The sequence below is a fragment of the Phocoena sinus genome, chromosome 3, assembly GCF_008692025.1.
Source record: "Phocoena sinus isolate mPhoSin1 chromosome 3, mPhoSin1.pri, whole genome shotgun sequence".
Taxonomy (NCBI): domain Eukaryota; kingdom Metazoa; phylum Chordata; class Mammalia; order Artiodactyla; family Phocoenidae; genus Phocoena; species Phocoena sinus.
The window spans coordinates 141257317-141280390 of record NC_045765.1 but is presented as its reverse complement, the minus strand read 5'-3'; the positions used below and the strand labels follow the sequence as shown (position 1 = coordinate 141280390).

The window sequence follows — 23074 nt, the reverse complement described above, 5'->3', positions numbered from 1 at the left end:
ACATGTCGTTTCAATATTGCTATGGTCTTCCAGAGGTTGATAAACAAGGTTTATCATCCTGATGGTCTAGTCTATTCTACAGATGCCTCCTGAGGCCAGGCAGTTTGTCCAAATGATCTTGAGATACTGATTCAGCATTTAGCTTCTTTCATGCTCAAATGTAATTCAAGCAGAATACAGACTCAAAGGCTACTCTTTGTACCAGCTCAAACCCTCTACCACGTGGGGTACAGACCCGTAGCCTGCTGTCCGTGCCAGCTCCGACTCTCCCACCACTTTATTGCGGCAGGGAGGACGAGGGTCATTTTCACAGTCATCCTCATCTGAAAAGTCTCCGCAGTCATTGTCACCATTACACAGAAGTCGCCTCTTTATGCATGTGCCTGCAATCAAAATCAGGAAAGACAGAAAGACACCGTGTCTCTCAGGCCAGATTCTCTCTCTTTTTCTTAAGTTATCAAACAGACTTTAATGATAGAGGGGAGGGACCACACCTATATTTGAATTTTCTGTATAGACTATATAGATGGTCCTTTTCTCAGCCCCTTTTCATGCTTGGAAGCATGAGCGTCTGGAAGCACATTTCTCTTCTTTTTGCTCATGAGGGCACATCGAAACCCACACTAGGCAACGGGAGAATTACCTGTATGGCATCGAAAGTCATTTTCACAGTCATCCTCAGGGTCTTTGCAGGTCTCCGTGGGCACGCACTGACGTCTATCTCCTACAGCGTCCACGCACTTTTGCCCGTTAAATTGTCCAAAGAGCTCAATGCTCCTTGAGCGAAACTGCCCAGGAACAGCTGGAAATGTTAGCGTTTCTAAGGCCAAGAAGGGATTCTGATCTAAAACTGCATCCACAGAACTGCAGCCCTCCAAACCCAGCTGAGTCAAAGGTTTTAAGATAGAAGCCCGATGTCACTTGAAGGAACAACTCACATGGTGGGGTTGGCGGACTGTTCTATAGAATATGTTTCCTCCCAATACTCATTTAGTCACTGTGCGACACTCAGGTTTCCCAGCAAGGTTAGTCTCATCCATTTAGGTATTTCCCTTTCCTTCTGGGTTTGGAACTCAGCTGGGGCCCTCCCTGCCTCATAATCATTTTCCTGGAGATGCTGGCAGTACAGTTTCCACTTGGGGACATCAGTGGGGAATGGCAACGAATGCTTACCATTTGTTTGAGGCAAGGGTCACATTTGGACCAACTGCTCCAGGAGCTCATCTTGCAGTCTGTGGGCAATGGCGTGCCACTGCTTTCCACGGGCTCTGAGTCATAACTAAGACAATAAAACACATCAGCTTATAATGACCATCATGTGTGCTTCTTTCTAAAAAGTCTTCACAAACCCGTTTAATTTTATTTACTCCTTTCCCCCTTCTGAACCACAGTATTTATCCTTTTATTCCATCTCGCATTTGACACTTATCACATGCTGTTTCGTATTTTCAACTCAACTTTTTGTTGAATTCTTGTACTGCATTGTAATTTAACCTTCGCCCTAACGACAACAATAATAATAATGATGGTGATGAAGAAAACTGGCAAGTCAACCGGCTATGTGTTCTTCACTGATTAATCTTATATTTCCAACTAGTGTACAGATGCATTGAAGCTAGAAGCCTTGTTTAACTTTATACCCCCCCCAGAGAGTCTGGCAAAGCCTCAAGTTGCTGGGTTTTCTTGCAAATTTAAGCCAGCGCACCCAGCCGTTCCTGTGGTAAGCGCCTCATAAATCAAGCTCTCCTGTCCCTAGATTCTGTATGTGCTGAACTTCCCGTTTCACAGTCCGTGTCTGGACTTATTCCTCATCTTTCTGAATTTCAATGTATATTTTTTGGCACTTCTAACCTTCCCTCCCACCCCCAGCTGTGCTTTTCTGGCTTTGAACTGTTCTATCTCTCTTGGTTCACCCTTTGGATCTCTTCTGGTTGCAACACCCTCTCGGATTACTATCTTATTCAGTGACAGAAAGAAATCCAAAAACAGAAGCCATGAAACAAGAATCTTATCACTTCCTGCCCCACTTTCCCGAACTGGCACCTATCCTTTTTCTGGTGCAGCCTCTTATTTCAGAGGGATGGTAAGGCCCATCCCTCCCCTAAAGCTCTAGATCCCAGCATCTCTTTGAGCTCTTGATCACCCAGATTCTCCTCCATTTAAACCTCTCCCTTACAACCAGCTCCTTTCCATTTGTAATACAATGTGTTCAAGGCTTTGACATTAAACATAAACAAACAAAGGAATGAACAAATAGAATACTCTTCCTGAACTTTACATTTCCTTCAAGCTACCCCACCTCCCTCCCACCCTTCACAATGACACTCAAAGGAATTGCTAGAAACATATTTCTGTTTCTCTCTCTTCCAAAATAAAAACAAGTCTCATCTCCTCCTTTTAGCTACCTCCAAAATTCTCTCATCTTTTTTAGGCCAACTTTCTGGAAAAAGTAGTTTGCACCCTGGTTTCTTGTTCCTTACCTTCCAATTACAGCTCAACCCTCCCGACCCAAGGTCATCGCTCTTGCCAAAGTCAGCAATGACTTCAAGTGGCCGGCTCCGTGGTTTCCCTCAGTTCTTATCTTACCAACTGCTTCACAGCTGTCAATACGGTTGACCGCTCTTGCTCTTTAAAATAATCCCTTCCCTTGGACTGAACGACATTAGACCCCTTTTATTGCTTCTTTCCCCTGCATCCTCTTCTCCTACTCTCCTGTTCAGGCTCCTCCTCCTTTGACAGTCTCAGAAATGCTGTTTTTCCTCAAGCTCCTGTCCTTGGATCTCTTTTCTTTTTCTTTCTACACTTTTCCCAGGGCTTTGGTTTCCCTGTATATGTTAATGACACCCAGAGCTAAGTCTGCAGGCCAGACATCTCTTCTGAATTTTAAACCCTTGGATATAACTCCCAATTGGACATCTGCACTTAAATGTCTTCATGGCTCATGAATTTAATGCATCCCCAGACAAATCCATTCTTTTTCCTCTTCTCTCAAGGCTTCTCCTCCTGTATTTATTGTCTTGGTAAACAGTGTCTCCATTTATGCAGTCAACCTAACCAGACTAGGGTGGTACTTGTCTTATCGAAGCTTATCCCCAATATCGAATCAACCACTAAAACCTGTTCTTTACAGTCATAAATGACTCTCAAATCCTTCCACCCTTCATCTCTTCCAGACACTTCTCTGGTCTACACTAACATTTCATCTCTCCTAGATGACAGTCATTTTTCTCTAATCCTGTTTCCCTAAATCTCCCAGAGCGATTTTTTTTTTTTAAATGTTGAGCCTTCTTTTAATTTATTTAATTTATTTTTTTTGGCTGTGTTGGGTCTTCGTTTCTGTGCGAGGGCTTTCTCTAGTTGTGGCAAGCGGGGGCCACTCTTCATTGCGGTGCGCGAGCCTCTCACAGTCGCAGCTTCTCTCGTTGCAGAGCACAGGCTCCAGATGCGCAGGCTCAGTAGTTGTGGCTCATGGGCCCAGTTGCTCCGCAGCATGTGGGATCCTCCCAGACCAGGGCTCGAACCCGTGTCCCCTGCATTAGCAGGCAGACTCTCAACCACTGCGCCACCAGGGAAGCCCCCAGAGCGATCTTTTAAAAATGCAAAGCTTATCCATCAGTCCCCTACTGAAATTCTTCAGTAGCTTCTCTCTGTTCTGAGGATAAAGTCCAAATTTTCTAACATGATATGGTAGGCAGAGTAATGACCCCCCAAAACATCTGTGTCTTAATCCCCAGAATCTGTGAATATGTTACTTTACATGAGAAAAGGGACTCTGAGCATGTGATTAAGAGGAAATTATTCTGTATTTTACCTGGATGAGCCCATTCCAATTATGCGAGCTCTTAAAAGCAGAAGAGTGGTTCAGAGAGATGTGCAGACAGAAGTGGCAGGAGAAATTCAAAGCATGAAAAGGGACTCCATCCACTGTTGCTGGCTCTGAAGACAGAAGGAGTTTCACCAAGGAATGCAGGCAGCTTCTAGAAGCTGGAAGAGGCAGGGGAATAGATTCTCCCCTAGAGCCTCCAGAAAGGACCGTAGCCTTGCCGAAGCCTTGGTTTTAGGCCAGTGAGACCCATTTCAGATGCCTGACCTATACAACTGTAAGATAATAAATCTGTGTTGTTTAAGCCACTAATATGTGGTAATTTGTTACAGCTGCTACAGGGAACTAACACAAACACATGGTCCAGAGCTCTCTACACGGCCCATCTTCTTCCTAATTCTTCACCTTCACTTTTCCCCCAGCCATGCCGAACTTGAAATGCCCAAGATAAGCTACATTTTCTCACAGCCTCAGGCCTTTAAACCTACTGTTTCCTATTCACCACACTGATCTCATCTTCAACATATTTTTTTTTTCCAGAAAACCTTCCCTAACCCCTCATGTAATTTACTTTTCTATGTACATATTCTTATAACGTCTTGTTCTTCCCTATATCATAAGTGCCTTTGCAATGACATGTTTAATTTAATTTATTTATTCACTCATCAAATATTTACTGTCTATTATTTTCTAGGCTTTGAGGATACAATGGTATGCAAAACAACAAAACAAAATAAGACAGAAACCGTGATCCCCAAACTAACAGATCTTACGTTCTAGGTAAAAATATCAGCGAGTTAAGGAAATTTTCAATCTTGCTCAGCTTACATATCAAGTGTCTGGAACATAGTAGGTGCTCAGTAAATGCTTTACGAATGAATAAATGAAAAACTAAGTGCATGAAGAGGAAGAAAGTTCTTGATCTTGTGGTCTAGGACAGACCTAGGTCTGTATTTCTCTAGGTTATCATCTCCTGGTGGACCACTCATATCATATTTTTGCAAGACTTACTTGTCATTAGGCAACCCTAATGACTGGAGATACCATTTCTGTAAGCCTGACCCTTGCCTACATCATTCAGAAAATCAGGAGGCTTGATGAGCTTCAATCTTCTAAAAGTGCAGGTTAAAAACGTATTAGACAAGCTGCCAAAACTCCTTGAAGAAACTGATTTCATGGAGGTTTGAGTATTAGTGTCTATCCGAAACCACATGGCTGAGAAATTTGCTGCTAGAACTTTTCCATCCGACTAAATCCTCATCTGGAACTGACCGGCCTCATCAAGAGGCAATGGCAGATGCACTTTTATGACCTATAGCAGCAGGTCTCACTACTGATTGCATATCATAATCCTCAGAGAGTAAAAATAGGAACTGTAAGATTGAGATTCCCCATTCCACACTAATTAAATCAGGCTTTCTGAGGATGGGCTTCAGGCATCAATGTTCTTAAAAAGTATGCCAGGTGATTCTCGTGTTCACACAATGTTGAGGGAAACTTCTTGGCACCATCTGGTGGGTATCCATGAAATCTGAAGGGGTGGAATTCAAGTATGGGGGTGCCCATTTCTTTACATAACCCAAGCTTGAGGTTGCCACTGACCTGAGTCACTGAGCTGCTTTATCATTGGTTTTAGGAATTACTCTAGGCTTTGCCTATTAGTGTCCCTATGGATCTTTGCAATCTGTGGATCTAGTTTTTCCAGTATTAGTTAGGCCTGCTGCCGTCAACTGGATTATCTGTTCCTGTCTATCCTTTTTGTATTTATCACTTACTTAGAAGATCACGTCAGCATTTTGTTTCAGCATCTCCCCCAAAGACATTGGTTCTAGAAAACACACCCTAAATAGACCTGTGGTATGACACCTTAATCTTTCTCACCTGCCGTTGAGACTGGCTTCAATGAATAACTAGTTCAGCGAGTACAGAACAGAATGGGGGATCATGTATGGAAGGTAAAACTCACTGCAAATACTGCAGAGTGAGTTACAGTCCTTTGATGGGCAAGCCGAGAGCCCAGTCAGTGAAGGGGGCCGATCAGAAAGGCTGTTCATCTGATCAGTGACCAGGACCCTGCTCCAATGATACTGGCGCTGCCTGTATATGCTTCTCTAACATCCGTCACGTTAATAATAGCCCCATATTAACAATGAGTACACTAATTCCCTTCCTTCTAACTTCAGGACTCATTTTTTTTTACATATTTGACTCACACCTTGGACTTAGAATAGAGCACCAGAACTTCGCCTTTGATCTCTTATTGCCCTCCTAGATTGTGATTTAGATTCATTGCCTGAATGATCCAACCTGGTCCTGTGGGAAGGTCTGCACAGATCCCACCCTTGCCCTCAGAGTGGCTCTTACACCCCACTAGATATCAGGCTCAGTGTATCCTTTCATTTGCTAGGACTCTTTCATTTGATTGCAAGGTATCACAGGCTTAAACAACAGAAATTTATTTTCTCACAATTCTGAAGGCTAGAAGTCTGAGGTCAAGGTGTCTGTGGGGTTGGTCCCTTCTGAGGCCTCTCTTCTTGACTTGCAGATGAAAATCTTCTTCCTGTGTCTTCATTTGGTCTTTCCTCAGTACATGTCTGTGTTCAAAGTTACTCTTCTTTCAAAGACACCAGTTGTATTGGATTAGGGCCTGCCCTAATGACCCCCAATACATTCTGAAGTCTGGGGTTTGGAATTTCAACATTTAAATTTTGGAGGGACACAATTCAGCCCATAACACTCATAAAAGTTTTTTGATTAAGCAATACCTATGTTTTCTACTAGTTTTACTAGATAATTTCCAAAGCTCATTTTCTCATTAAACCTTTATTCTACCACTGAGGGTACATCTTGTAGGTGTTATACTTTATAGGTGGGAAACTAAAAACAGAGAATTACGCTAATTATTCAAAGTTGGACAGTTAGTAGCAAAACTGGATTTAGAATCTATGTCTCTCCACTCCTAGTTCACTGCAATTTTGCTCTCTCTCCTCTGCTGCCTCCCCCCCCCCCCCCCGCACCAACCAACTCAAATCCTCTTTGAAATAATCTAAAGGGTCATGGCTTATCCAATAATTGCTGGATGTAATAGTCTGATGATTTGTAGACATTTGGAGACACATTAAGTTAATAAGAATATATTTAAAATATAGCAGAATATATTTTTAAAGAATGTATTTATATTTTTATTTAAGAATACATTTTTAAAATATAGCAGCTCCAGGTAAAGCACAGCAATTGGGCAATCTGGCTCTTGCCTGGATATATTTTTGAAGCTTACACCTAAATGTTGTCAAATTAGGCAAAAATAAATTGAAAATTGTGGGAACACCTGGATGTTTTGCCTTCACTGCACCAGGTACCTGGATATTTAGAGACAAAATAAAGGCAGGACTTGAGGCAATTATTAAGAGGAAATAATAGATTATGCAAGGGGAATATGTTATTGAAATGAATGCATTCCATAAATATTAAGAAAGAGGGTGAGTGATCTTGGACAGCTCCTTCTGAGCCCAGTACCCTCTCCCCAGCCCCTTTGACTCACTAGACAGACAACTTTTGTAGCTCAAAGACGGTGTATGTACAATGCTTACCACCTGCATTTCACCCTGCTGGGCTATTGGGCTGAGTGGAGAAGTATTTGTAAAGCACTTTCTGGATTCATAGATGAAATGTGTTTATCAAGTAAAGCCTATTTCCAAGTGTTTCAATCTCAGCTTGTAAGTCATTTCCTAGATCAAAGTGATGTACATCAACATGGCAGGAGGTCTAACTCTGGGCCAGAAATGCATTGAATGAAGAGCCATTGATGTACACCTGGTCCCATCTCCCTGCCATGAAGAGAGGTTTCCAACTTTAGATAAAGAAAACCTCAAGAGCAGTTCACACTCCAGGACGCTTTGTGGTGGGCCCAGGCAGGAAAACACCTGCTGTAGGAAGGAATCTTTTTGTCAATAAATAAGACAATGTGGCTCCTTTGAGTGGAGAAATATAAGCTAATTAGGACTGCATCCTTAACCCATGGACCTGCCAGTTTGTTTAGTTCCTGCAATTCATCAACGTGAAGAGATAATATGACGGCAGTGGCCAACACTCTAAAATTTCAGGACTTTTCTGGTTTCCCAAGTCTTAGTCAAGAGCTTCTCTCATGTGCTTCCAATGAGCCAACATTCAGTAACATTTATGGAGGGTCTGCTGTATGTCACGAATTGTTCTGGTAACTGGGGCCACAAGGCGACATCCCGACCATCACGGAGCCTGCGTTCCAGTGGGTGAGATGCAATAAAAGAGTATACTAGAAAATACAACATGCAGTATCAGTTAAGACATGTCAGCTGTGAAGGAAAATAAACCAGGGTAAGAGGACAAAAAGTGCCATAGGGCTGCTCTGGAGCCCCACAGGGCTGGGTGTTTCTTATAGAGCGTGGTGAGAGGACCCTCTCAGAGCAGGTGTGGTGCTTTACAAATGTGTTCACACATTCTTCAAAATTAGACTCATCAAAGATGGGGTCTATGCGTCCCCCTTTTGAGGCTGGTAGGGTCTTTGTTAATGCTTTTGAGGAGTAGAATGCAATGGAAGAGAGCCTGCATGCCTTTTAAGTCTAGGTTAGAGAAGCCCATGCTGGTTTATCTAAAGACACTTGCTCTGGGAGCCTTTCACCACTACGTATGAAGCTAGCTACCCTGAGTCCACCATGTGGAGAGCACACACACACACACACACACACACACACACACACACACGAGAGATTCCTAGGGAGACTCAATTGCTCTAGTCCCCCAGCTGTTTGGGTCTTCCCAGCCCAGGTGACAGACGTGAGTGAAGAAGTTGTCATGATTACCTCAGACACAGCCACCATCTGCCTGCATCCATGTTAGAGACCCATGACAACCGCCCAACTGAGCCCAGCCAATGCCCTGCTTCAAGAACCAAAGAAATAATTGGTCTTATTTTAAGCTACTGTTTTGTAATGATTTGTTACACAGTAAAAATGACCAGAACAGGGAGGTGCTGTTTGATTAAGTATCTGAATGATATCAGAGAGAATCTATGCGAGGATCTGGGAGAAGAGTGTTGTAAGCTAGGGGAAAGTAAGTGCAAAGGCCCTGAGGTGGCATGTTGGAGGCACAGCAAACAGAGCAGAGTGACCACAAAGGAGAGTGAGGTGCATCTGGAGGAACAGGCAGCAGCAGCTCATGCCTTGTGGGTTGTAGTGAGGAAGTTGGATTTGATTTGGAGCTCGATGGGAATCCTTAGAGGAATATGAGAGCAACAGTAACACTTAGATTTACATTTTCAAAATCTTTCCCTGGTTTTTGGGTGGAGAGTTGACTATTGGGGAGTGGACAAGAGTGGATGCAGGGCAGAAAGGATAGTGATTTGGGCTAAAATGGTCACAGTGGAGACAGGGAGAAGTGGGTAGATTTGGGACATATTTTCGAGGTAAGGCCAACAGCACCTGCAGTTACATTGCATGTGGCAATGACACAAATAGAGGAGTCAAGTATGGTTCCCAGGTTTTTATGTGAGTAACTTGTTGAGCAGTAGTGCAAGTTGGATGAGGATGGGCAGAGAAATCAATAGGTATGTTCTGGACATGTTAAGTTTGGGATGCTTGTTACATTTTCAAGAAGAGATGTTGACTAAGTAATTGGACACTGGGCTCGGGAAAGAGATCAGCATCATAGATATAAATTTGAGAGATGTCAGAATATAAGCGATATTTCACACCATGAGGCTGGAAGTGAGTGGGTGTGTTGAGTAAGTCTGAGGACTGAGCCAACATTTCAAGGAAATGTTACAACATGTCTGCAAGCTGATGGGAATGATTTGGTACAAAGGGAGACACTGATAATGCAGGAGAGGGGTCAGAATTAAAAGAGCAAAGTCCTTGATGAGGCTGGAGCAGATGAAGCCAGTGCACAAGTGAGTGGTTAGGCTCAGGGGAGCGTGTTGCCCTTAGCAACACAGGCCTCACTCAGAGAACTTGGTTGAATTGCAATTGCCATTTACTTGTTGATATTCTCCTCTAGTCTGTAAGCTCACTGAGGGCAGAGACCCTTGATAATTACATGCTCTGTATTACACTACAGCTCCCGAAGCAATGTCCAGCCCACGTTGCAAACAATAAATATCTCCTGTATTAAACAGGTGAATAAAAAAGACAATACTTGGCCAATAATAATTCATAAACAAATATCTGTTAACTTATATTAAATATGGATATTAAAAACACAGATGGATACAACCAAAGAAGGAGAAAAAACCCCGACATTTTGGATATTTTCAATTCTGTTTTTTTTTTTTTGGCCACACCGTGTGGCTTGTGGGATCTTAGTTTGCCAACTAGGGATCAAATCCCATGCCCTCCGCAGTGAAAGCATGGAGTCCTAACCATTCTCTGGACAGCCAGAGAATTCCCTGGACATTTTCAATTTAATAGTTATTCCCAACTTTAGTGAGTGTTTGGGTATTTTTCCTGATTGTTAAGTTTGATTTAAAAAAATTGAATGATAATTTCTAGCATTTCTGAGTGCTTAGTTTATGTCAGGATCTCTTCTAAACTTTTATATTCATTATCTCATTTAACTTCTTACATCAGCGCTATGAGATATCTTCTACTAGTATTATCATTCTTGAAAGATGAGAAACTAAGCCACAGAAATGGTGAGTAATTTTTCTCGGATTACACAGCAGCTACTTGGTGGCAGAGTTGGGATTCAAACCTAGGCAGTTTCTCTCCAGAGGTGACCTACTCAGCTACTCTCTGGATTTCTAACTCCCAGTCTAGAATTCCTTAACTGTTAGAAAATGAAGAATAAAATAAATATGACAACTATAAACACCCACATATGCAGCCAAAAAATGAATGACAAACTGGGAAAGACGTTTGTAATTCATACCAGAGAAAAAGGACTAATATAATAAGTCACCATAGAAATCTCTAAGTGAAAGACAAGAGACTCAATAGGAAAATGGGCAAAGAATATAGATAGTTCACTGTCCCCCAAAATACATATAACCTTTAAACATATGACAAGATGTGTAACCTGATTAAAAGAAAGGCAAATTAAAACTATTCAAAGATAAAAATTTTCACCTGTGAGGTTGGCAAATATCAAGCTGTTGGCCTAGAGCTCCCATTGGCAAAGCTTTGGAGAAACAAGCCCTTTTACACTCCGCTGACGAAAGTGTAAAATAATACCCACCCACGGGACTGTGGGGCAATTTCAGCAAAAGCTTGAAGCCGACACCTTTTGATCCAGTTATATCACTTCTCGGAATTAATCCTCAGGTACAATTATCCATTTGCAAAATGATATGTGAATAAGGATATTCATTGCAGCATGGCTTATAATGCAAAACTGGAAACAAAAAGCGGTTATCTGAACTGTATAACCAGACAATGGAAAATTAATCATTTGTGAGGAGAAAGAGGAAGTTCCTTTTCTACTGATACAGAAAGGTCTCAAGGATATATTGCAAAGTAAAAAGAAGAAAAGCAAGGTACAAGATAGTATATATGATATGATACCTTTTATGAAAGAAAGAGGAAGAGGAAGATTACAGTTAGCTCCATGCTTTAATCCACATAAAGACATACTGGAAAGATACAGGAAATTAATAAAGGGTATTCCCTGTGGGGAAAGGGTGAGGTGGGAGACAGGGAGGGATCTAAGTACTTTACATATAACACAAATCTCATGAAAAGCTAGGAGTAGGGAAATTAAGACTTCTCAATGTATACTTGTTATATTTTTTGACCCCTGAACCAGGTAAATATTTTCTTATTTACAAATGAAAAGGAAGAAACTAACGATAGCTATACTCACAGCCATCTTGCCTGTCACTGTGCTAAGCACATTGCATTTATTATCTCAGGGATTTCACAGCAGGTCACATTTTTATTCCTATTGTGTAGGTGCTAGGAACAGGTTTAGAGAAGTTAAGGAATTTGCTTAGGGTCACACAACTAGTAAATTGTGGACCTCAAACTCAAACCCAACTGCCTGGCTCTGGAACCTATATTATGAGCTGTTACTCTACTTGTACAGGGTTTGTTTTTGTTTTTTCACATTTCTATTCTACCTTGAGAGACGTAAGAGATGATGTCCCCTCATGACCTAGTCTCATGGGCATGCTTGTGTTTGCAAACAAGTGAGTGTTGGAAATCCCCAATTGTTCAGCAGTTGCAATAGCTCACTGCAGCAATGGTTTAAGATACAATGTCTGTGGCCATGTGCTCTCCCCCGAAGGCTAGCTGTAATTCCATCCCCTCCTCTCCTAAACCAGAAAGCATATCAAAGTGAAAGGAATAGCAAGGTTATTATTTTAAGGAATACTTCACATTTATTCAGTTCTTACAGCGTGTCAAGCACAGATGTTGTAAGTGTATAACATGTATAAAGATTTAATGTTCACGTAGAACCTTATTAGGTAGGGACTTTCCTTGTCACTGCTATGGGCTGAATTGTGTTCTCTCAAAAAGATATGTTGAAGTTCTATACCCTGTACCTCAGTATGTGACTTCATTTGGAAAGAGGGTCTTTACAGAGGTCATCAAGTTAAAATGAGCTCATTACGATGGACCCTAATCCAGTATGACTGGTGTCCTTCTGAAAAGGGGAAATCTGGAGCCAGACAGACATGCACAGACAGGAGAGGATGTGAGGATGGCCATGTGATAACAGAGGCAGAGATCAGAATGATGTAGCTGCAAGCCTAGGAATGTGAAATATTGCTGGCCACCACCAGAGACTAACTAGGAAGGATCCCCCACCAGAATTTCAGAGCGAGCATGGCCCTGCTGACACCTTGATTTCGGACTTGTAGCCTCCAGAACTGTGAGACAATAAATTTCCATTCTTTGAAAACACCCAGTTTGTGGTACTAGGAAATGAATACAATCACCATCTTACAGATGAAGGAACCAAGGTACAGAGATGTTGAGTAACAGTTCGTAGAGGTTGCCCAGATTTATACAGTTGGTCAGTAAGTATTGGCACCTCAACCTGAGCTTGGGAAGGCTGGTTCCAGAGGAATTCTTCATTCTGATCAAATCTGTATCTTAAAATCATTTACAAACCTCAGTTCTTTGGCTGAACTGTGTGTCCCGCTTCATGGCTGGTCTGAACACTCTGTTTGACCTCAACCCTGTATCAAAGGAGAGAACAGAGTGTTTGGAGCGGGACAACCCTACCACACTCCCGAGGGCATGGCAGTGAGAGTGATTGCAGCCAAATCCCAGCCAGAGGTGCAGCTGCTCAGAGCTGGGGGGCAGCCAAGGGAGCTTTCTGGTCCTCCCTGAAACAGATGAGTGTGGCCAGGACCCAGGGGGTCCAAACTTCAAAGCGGCGGAAGCCTTCCTCATGGCCTCTCATTTTCTGACGAGCAAGAGTCACAATCCAGGAATTCGGGTTCTGAAATTACTTTTTAACTTAAGAAAGGGTCAGGGTAAGTACAAGAGGGCTAAAGCCACTTTCAGTAACTGCCTTCCCAGATCCCCTTTGTACCCGATGCCCAGTAAATGCAAATATTTTTCTGAATAGAACAATGCTGCTGCTTCTTTTTTTTTTTTTTTTTTTTTTTTGCAGTACGTGGGCCTCTCACTGCTGTGGCCTCTCCCGTTGCGGAGCAACAGGCTCTGGACGCGCAGGCTCAGTGGCCATGGCTCACGGGCCCAGCCGCTCTGCGGCATGTGGGATCTTCCCGGACCGGGCCCGTGTCCCCTGCATCGGCAGGCGGACTCTCAACCACTGCGCCACCAGGGAAGCCCTGGAACAATGCTTCTTAAGTAATGTGGGAAGAGGAAGTGATGGGATGAAGGAAACCCTGGCGGAGCACTTCACCCAAGCCCTGGCTGGTCCGTAGAGTGTCTCTGTGTGCCCCCTCCTAGAAGGGAGCAAACCACGTGCCTGGTGGGGTCCAGGCGGAACGGCAGCCTCCACTGCAGCCGGGAGGATGGCAAAAATGTGCTTGAGATGGACATTATCGTCCAAAACAGAATTTGGTGAGACCCAGACTCAAATGACCAAAGGGAAATTGGATACAGGTCACAGTCACAGCAGGCAGAGGGACAGTGTTTGGGTAGATAGTTTCCCCCAGCTATATTGTCAATGGCCAGAATATTTTAATACCATCACCAGATGAGATCATGCTGTATCAGATGACACAAGACTGTGTGTTCTCCAGCCACTCTGGGTACAGTGTAGACAGTCAGTGAGCACATCTTGTCTGGTTGGTTTATCTCCTGGATGGGCTTGGTGTGGGCTTCATGTTCCCAATTAGGATCAGAGCATAAGAAGAGAAAGTGTCTTTCCTGGAAGCCTGGCCAACAGGTCTGCACCATGGTGATTCTCCTCGAATGGAAGAAAATACCACCCTAAACCTAAGGACAAAACATGTGCCTCTGGATACAACTTGGGATGTCACGGAGGAGAAGCAAAATGCTTAAGCTTTGCCTGATGTGGGGCAAAAGGGGGATGTAGCCAATAGTTAAAAGAGTGTTAGACACTGAGGCAGAGTGAGGGAAAGATTTATTGCCTTAAATTTAAACTTCTCAGACCTTAGATACTGATATACCCAGGTTTATTATACTCTAGTAAAAACCAACTTTGTTTCCTAAGTCCAGTATTTGAAGACTATCTCAGCCTTCACACTTGAATACCTTGTTTAAAAGAAATCCCTGGAAACAGCAGCAGGTATCCTCAGAGGACTCTGAAAGACACACTCAGGCTTTTTCTCACCCTTTTTCAAAGTTTAAATTCTGGGGCTCTATGTCTCGACGTGCGTGAAAATGTTTTACCTACTTTGCTGCTCTGCTACTAAAGCAAACTCTGAAATATCAAAGCCTACAGGGAAATTCCAGAGACAAAGGGAAAAGTGACTCACCTGGGAGTGGGCCCCGCTCTCAGCAGACTTATTTCTAAAATGCATATTGCAAAGGCGAACCTCCGGCTGGTAGACATCTGCTCTAGCTAGGCAGCTCCGAGTGGAATGGCCAGATGGTTCCTGGAAGACATTTATTTGCAAAGGACTGGGGAACAATTATTGTTTGTTTTTGCTTAGAACTTTTGTCAGATTGGGCTTCCTGGGTGCCAAAGTCCAATCAGAGGAGAGTCATTTCATAACTTGGGCTTACTGTTTTGGCCAAGAATATACTTATCAATTGTACATTCAGGCAAGGGGCCTGTGAATGCTAAATGGCTGAGATCAGCAGTAGTACTGTGTTGAAAAAAAAAAACAAGCAAACAGAAGACTTCGGTGGTTTTCATTTTGGGAGACTCTGGAAGGGATGATAAGAGATTGTGTAATTTGGGGGGAAAAAGGTCTGTGGATGATTCTCATAGAGGCAGAAACTCAAAGTTAGTAAAAGAATTGCACCGACCAGAAATGGAGGCACAGACCTAGATGTTCCAATCTGAGGATGAGCTGTGTGGGTTATTTCCACATGGGCAAAGTGTAAAATGCATTTACAAACCTGGCTTTTTTTTAACAGGTATAGTGGGTCATTTTGAAGAATCCAGGTACCCTCCCTAAGGCCTTTCCAATATCTTCCAGAAGGATATGGTCTCTTTATCTCAGAAACACACCTGTCAGCAAGATAGAGTCTGAAATGGAATAACTTGCTCTAAACCCATCGGAAAGAATTTTTTCCCCCTCACTTTTATGTTCTTCAGGACTTGTGGAAAGGGCAAGATATTTTGGAATTACCGGAAAATGGGGACATCACAGCGGCTTTTAAAACACTGGTTGCACAATAGAATGAGTTGGGGACTTGTGAAAAAACACTGGTGCCTGACCACTCCCACCTGATAATTATTGATCTGGGATGGGGCCCTGCATCAGTATTTTTTAAAGCTTGCTGGGTCATTCGAATGTGTGGTCAGGGTCGAGAATTCAAATGACTACCTGGAGAAAAAACACATGAGATGCGGTATGTTATTGATTTTTAAAAATTCGCTAACACTTAAGGGGACTTCATAAGTATTCATTAATCAAAAATAGGCAATTTTCAACCATTAGCACATACAAAGACGAGCAAAACAGAGGGTAGGGTTGAGGAGATAACAGATATAGAGCTAGTTTTTCCAGTACTGCCTACCTTTTGATCTTTTCAATGGTCTTACCTAGAGTAAAATTACCTAGTCTTATCACCCTTTCTTGCCCCCTCTTTTCTTTTTCTTTTTTTATGCAGGGCTAGAGCTCTCTTATGGGACTCATTTCATCAGTTCCTGAGTCTGCTGTGTAGACAATTTTCATGGTCGACATGTAGGTCATGCAGAGTTGCCAAGTAACAAGGTGATGCAAATGTGTGCGGCGACACTTATAACTACATTGATGAACAAATCTATGCAACAAGACACTTCTTGGGAATCTTTGCAAATGACAAGTGGGCTGTATCCAGATACGGTAGGAATCTGTCAGATATAATGGAAGAATGCTGAGCCCCCTCTCTTACATGGCCTCTCTGAACCCTGCCAGGATATGTATGGAAAGAAGGACTGGGAAGCAGGCAGGGTACAACGATACTTTATGCTAATTAGACTTAATGCTAATTGATTAGACTTCATGATAATTGACTTCACAATTAGATGTGACTGGAGATTGAAAAATCACCTCTCTCCTTGGAGACTGACTCACTGGAGGCAGGGAATGGAGTATAGGGGTGTTTCTTCGCTGACTGGTTTGAATGTTGAATTGCTCCATAGAAGTTATATTTATTTTTTTCTCCATGGTTCAGGCAAAATGTAATGTAGCAAAGTAATGGAAGCAGAAAAGTATAATAACAATATACTATAATAATAATTATTATAAAAATATAGTATGTCTTACATTTTTGTAGCACTTTTAACTCTTCTTTGTCCTTAACATCTATCATGTATAGGACATGTTTTGAAATGAGGTTTGTGTTTATCTCAGGGAAATGAAGACTACAGCAGTGAAAATGGTGACATTTTTAATTTGTGTAATACTTAATGGCTTCCAAAGGACAGAATGAATAAATGTTTATGGAATTTCTGTAATATGCCAGGTTATATATGCATAATCTCACGTAATCCTCAAGATAACCCATTTTACAGTTGAGGAAACTGAGGTGCACTGAGATGACATCGTTTGTCCAGCATCACCCACCCCCAGTGGTGAGTAGCTAGAATTTGAACTTGGTGAATCTCAGGCTCGTCCATCAGTTCTGTTGTTATTATTCTAATTATGTAATGTGAAACAACATGAAACTATAAAATTCCTCACTAAATCCTCTCAACTCCATAAAAGGTAAGCTTTCAGTCTAGTCTTACAGATGAAGCTCAGAGAAACAACAGGCAAGGTGACATGCAAAGAAATGGCAGAGGTGGGATTTGAATAAACCATGTCTTCAAACTCTAGTTCCAGGGTTTCCCACTCTGTTGAGGGTTCTCAAAGTTTTCACCACTCAGGGGCCTTTTAAAATTAAAAAAAAAAAAAAAAAAAAGAATTCCCACTGGTTTCAATTTGCTGGGGAACTTTGCGAGGTTAAATTATATTTATCACACAATAATAATACTTTTCCCCATTTTTAAGGCAGAGGCATGCACGCGTGGACATTAGGATGTGTGCCCATCAGGCAGAAACCCTGAATTTTTACTGAGGTGATATAAATGCATTGAGCAAAATTTCCATTTGGCTCTTTTAAAGTGGTAGAATCAGTTTTTTGAAAGTTTATTATTACTAATTTCATGGACTCCCTTTTAGGGTCCAGAGATTTCAAGTTGGGAACAGTTGTCTCATTCCATATAGGTTTCTAGCTGAGTCCCAAAAGATCCATGTGTCTTACAATGCTATGGACTTGTTGTGCTTTTACTTACAACACATGCACTTGCTGTAGATAATTAGAATCATTGAACAGGGAGAACTTGGAGATGACTGTCAACTGTAGACCCCTTGGTTTTAGGTGTGTTTTCCTTGCTGCTAGGTCCTTAACATCTAGGATTGTGCCTAGCACATATTAAGCTTCAATAGATATTGCAAGTTATATGCATTAATAGTTGAATGAATGAATACAGGTGGGGAAAGTGATGTCCAGGACAGGTAAGTGACACATCCAAGGTCACACAGTCAGGGGCAGAGGCAGCGTCAGATTCCAACTCTCTTCACTGCTGGTTCTGTGCCTGTTCATTACAATATTCTCAGCTGAGCTCTTTTACAAGAAAGGGGAAAGAATTTCTCTATGGAGTGGTTTTGGGGCTATTGTGAAGCTCAATGGGGTGATGTAAGTCTGGCTATCCCTTTACAGTAATGAGGATTCCTGTGGCTCAGATCTGTTTACAATCACATGGAACTACTTGGGAACCACTTGATTGCATTACAGCACTTCATTTTAAGGGAAGATTCCACACAGTCCCTTTCTCTTTTGAAGTTCACAAAGTCTGGCTCTGTTACCTCCTATCTTTCTGTTTACCAACACTCTTGACCACTTACCTTTACGGAAGGCTTTGACGTCACGTTAGAATCTCCCTCTCCACTCACACCCCAGCATTTACTTTAGTTATTTCAGTATTCTTAAAGGCACCATATTCACTGCCTTGATTTCATCAGTTCTATCAATATTTGTCTTAATTCCATTCAGCCCACTGCCATGCTCAGCTTCATCCCAACACCTGTCATGGCTTTACCTTGAGAACATCAATGATCTCTTCTCTGACCACAATTTCCAATTCTTCCAGCTACCTCACTCTCATAATACTCTCAACATCCCCTTTCTTTGGCTTTACTGAGACGTCCAGCTCCTCGATTTCTCCATTTTCCCCCAGATTAACACCTTCTTGCTGGCTTCTTTTCCTTTCCTCCTCTGTGTGGATTCCCTGCCCATTAATGGGCCCTTCTCACAAGCTCAACCCCCTCGCACCTCTTCCATCCCTTGGACCACCGTCTACAAACTCTCATCCTGGGATCAGTCCTACCAGTTCAGTTTTCTGCTGCCCTGCCTAAATCGAGTTGGACACTCATCTTTGTTTACTCATTGGACTTTGGACAGATTCTTTCTCCATTTCTCTTAAAGGCTCCTTCACCTCTTGCTCTACCGAGAAATTCAGAAACACTTTGGCTTCCAGTGGGTGCCTGTCATGTCAATTTCCATGCACCTCAATCAAATCTCAGAGGAAGGGGAGGCTTGCTTTTATTTAGGAAAATCTGGTGCTCTATAGTTACCTCTTGACCTGCCAGGATCCTGCTGTATTAGCTGTCCTTTCCCTTGTATCCTCCATTTCTTCATTTTGATCAATTTCTTCTCCTCAGCCTTGTGAATATGCTCAAATCTCTTTTATCTTTATAGAGTTCTACTGAATTCTTTGATTTTTTTTCTCATTGCTACCACCCTTGCCAGCCAAACTTTTGCGGTCTGTATCAATTTTCTTCCTTTACTACATGGTTCTTCCTTTACCTTCAACTTATTGCAGCCTGCCTTTTATTCCATTGAAGACCTCCTTACTGCTAAATTTGAGGTACATGTTTTGGCCCTATCTTTGTCTCATAGAAGCATTTGACCCTACTGGCCGCTCTTATGCTTTAAAATTCTCTGTTCCTTTGGCTTTTGTGATACAACATTTCCTGTTCTTCTGCTTCTCAATCGTTAGCTCCTCTCCCTTGTCCATCGTGTAAATTGTACTATTCCCCAGGGGGGTCTGTCCTCTGTCTTCTTCACTTCTCAATATCTACCTACTTTTCTTACCTATGCTTTAAGGGTAAACCTATCATTTAGAACCAGAAGTCTCAAAGGGTGGTCTGTTGAAGTTCCTTTACCAAAATCTTCTGAGTTCTTATTTTGAAAGTATAGATATCTAGAAGCAATAATTTTCAAAAATGTAAAGCTTATTGTGTTACTTTCCAGCTTAACAATCTTCGAGTAGTTCTAAGAAATCTCCAGGTGGATTTTAATTTGTCCATAAGTTGAACTTGCCATGTCTAAAATCAGATGCGTAATTCTTTCCCTGCCCCTGTCAAGGAAGCTCTTCTTATATCCCTTATTTCGTTAATGAGTCACCACCTGCCTTGTTTTTCTGTTTCTATATCTCGAAATCATCTTTGTCTTTTATTGCATTAATATTCTGACAGTATATGAAATGTTAAACAGTTACTTCATACTTATTTTATAGTTACTGAATGATTGGTTGATTTCACTTGCTTCAGGTATATTTGGCTTCTGGAACTTGGGACTTTGACAGAAAGAAACTAGCATCTGAGGACCAAAATATATACAGACTTATTAGTTAACGATATGTAAACCCAGCTAAATATAATAGGGGATTGAATTTTTTTTCATTCAATTTTATGGTAAGCATATTGGTTATAGGAAGTATAAGAGGAGAGAAGGGGCTTCCCTGGTGGCGCTGTGGTTGAGAGTCCGCCTGCCGATGCAGGGGACATGGGTTCGTGCCCTGGTCTGTGGGGAGAATACAATCTGGGTGAATGTAAGGTGTGCCAGCCTTGAGGCAATGGTACCAGTTTTTGGAGGCAGTGAAGTGGATAAGCGGTTAACTTGAGGTTAAGCGCAAGGACACTGGAGCCTGGGCTGGGATTCCACTCTGGCCACTAGCTGTGTGACTTTGGACAGTGACTCAAGTTCTTTGTGCCTCAGTGTCCTCTTCTATAAAATGCTGGTGGTAGTAGCAGCCCCCCTCATAGAGTTAATATGAAATTAAATTGTTTACTGTTACACTCTCAAAAGAGTGTCTGCCTGTGGTACATGCTGGGTAGGTGTTTGGTGGTATTATTCCACGACTCCTGTGGACCATCCCTGAACCCACTACTCTTGCTTTTCAAATCTGGCAGCATTGTGCCTGCAATGAAGAATTGCAACGTCCTTAAAATGAAGAATCTCAAAGCCCTTTAGCAAGTAATTACTCAGGAGTTTCCCAGTCCTCCCCTCAGGATCCTTTTAACTGAAATGGCACATCTCTTTGAGTTCAAATTAGGTTGTACTAACATTGAAGCCTCCTGGACTTCCCTGGTGACGCAGTGGTTAAGAATCCACCTGCCGATTGGGCTTGACATGTATACACTGATGTGTATAAAACTGATGACTAATAAGAACCTGTGGTATAAAAAAACAAACAAACAACAAAAAAAACAACTAATACTAAACTTTCTTTGGGTTATTTGTATGGAAGTATGTTAATATAAATGTTTCAGACATTACATGAAATTTCTAAAAATCTTATATGTTCTGGTATAATGTTATAAGTCATAATTCTAGTTATTGCTTTAAAATGTATATCTCAGAAATAACTAAATTTCCTTGTCAGTTGCATTATTATGAACTTTCATCAAATCTTTAACCATGGTCATTTTTTAAGTCTTTTGTCATTTACAGACAGTTCTGGGTATACTCTGATGCTTTTGCAAAAATGTTCCTATAAGAGGGTTTCATCTTCAAGGAATTCATGGAAAAGACTCTGACAAGTACAGGTTTCTGGTAACTGACTACACGGCTGAACTGAATGAATGAGCATTTTCAGAACTCTAATGGAAAACTGAGGAATTCATAAAAGTGCTAACAAAGGATCAAGATGAAAACAAAATTAATTACATGGGACTGAGTGAACCGATGAGGATGATTATAATTTTTGTGACTTTCTGTTGGAATAAGAAAAAAAAAAAGTAGTGGTAACAGGTAGGGAGGCTATAAGCTGTAGTCATGTGATATGATTATTGAACTGCTCAAGGCACGATAACAAAAATCCTATTTATTGTGAAAACAGAAGTGCATTAGTTATCGTGGGAATTTTTACATGCTGTAAAACAGTTTTATGAAAAGATTTAGTAATGAGCTCCTAGCTTTTATAGGCCAGGGGACATATCTTATCTTTAAACATTAGGTACTATTTTCTCTCAGAACCATTTATGTTCTTATACCTTGTCTGTGTGACTCTTCATTTACTAAATATCAATGTTGTTGAAGATTCATCTATTTATATTTATGAAAACTGAGCCTCTTAAACCTTATACAATTAAAAAGAAAAAAAAAAGAATCCGCCTGCCAATGCAGGGGACACAGGTTTGAGCACTGGTCTGGGAAGATCCCACATGTCGCAGAGCAACTAAGCCCGTGCGCCACAACTACTTAGCCTGCACTCTACAGCCCGCAAGCCACAACTACTGAGCCCACACGCCACAGATACTGAGCCCGCTTGCCACAACTACTGAAGCCTGCGTGCCTAGAGCTGGTGCTCCACAATAAGAGAAGCCACCGCAGTGAGAAGCCCCCGCACCGTAACGAAGAGTAGCCCCCGCTCGCCACAACTAGAGAAAGACCGCGCGCAGCAACGAAGACCCAACGCAGGCATAAATAAATAAATAAATAATAAAAAACGTTGAAGCCTCCTGTGCAGTAACTTGTAGTTTCCCACCCCCTTCCATTTTAGTATGTGTGGTGACCTTCATGGTACTAACTCACAGAGACTAGTCCTCTACATTCTTTAGCTTCTACCTTCTAGTAAAAGTGCCTTACCATTAGCCTTGCTTATTGTGCCCTCAGCTATGCTTCTCTTCTGCCCTGAGGGTACTATGGAGTCAAAGACTGCCCTGATCTACATTTGGAGGTCAGCCAACTTGGGGTTAACCTATGACCCAGGCATGTGGGAAACACATTAGCTGATCCATTTCCAAGGCCCTCGTGCCAGGACTGGCTTCATGGGCATGTGAAGTAGCACAGGGCTCAGCACTCAGGAGGGCCCCAGGCTTTGTTTAATGCTCTGCTGGTGCCATCTTGAAATTCTGAATTTTCCGTTGGGACTTCTGTTTTGAAAGCAAAGTTTGATGGGAATGTGGAGCCTGTGCACAAGCAGAAGAAATGTGCACCGTGTGTCCCCCTTGCCATGACACCCCATTTGCACAGTGTTTATGTTGCCCTGTGAACATGGGATTCGGGTGGATTTATGATGTGTGGGAGTTCAGTGGCTCAAAGTAAAAGTGAGTATAACTAAGTGTGTTACGTCTAAGACTAAGTTGGGAGGGGTGAAGTGGCTGTGGGTGAGACACTGACAGCCCTGAGAAGTCACACTCTCTGAACCAGAACTTCCTTCCAACCCACACAAAACCCCACAAATGACCAAGAAACATTATCATATCTTTCTTCCTAGTGTTCCTTCCCTGCATCAGCATCCATGTAATGCTGAAAATAATATAGAAGGAAAGAAAAAATCGGGCAACACGTAGTTTCTTTTTTTCTATCTTTTTTTACTCATTAGTGAGATGTGCTGGTAGGATGCACATGTGTC

General features: G+C 42.0%; 1 protein-coding gene across 1 annotated transcript in view; it reads right to left on the bottom strand.

Annotated features, from left to right (window-relative positions):
* The window catches only part of C9 (complement C9), a 60876-nt gene extending 46058 nt beyond the window's left edge, over positions 1-14818 (bottom strand). Inside the window, exons 1-4 of the mRNA XM_032628361.1 lie at positions 14712-14818; positions 1174-1279; positions 644-788; positions 236-383 (exon numbers count right to left, since the gene is read on the bottom strand). Of these exons, the coding sequence (XP_032484252.1) occupies positions 236-383; positions 644-788; positions 1174-1279; positions 14712-14788 (476 nt within the window). The 5' untranslated portion in view covers positions 14789-14818. The remainder of the gene's footprint in view (positions 1-235; positions 384-643; positions 789-1173; positions 1280-14711) is intronic.
* Between the last annotated feature and the right edge of the window lie 8256 nt (positions 14819-23074).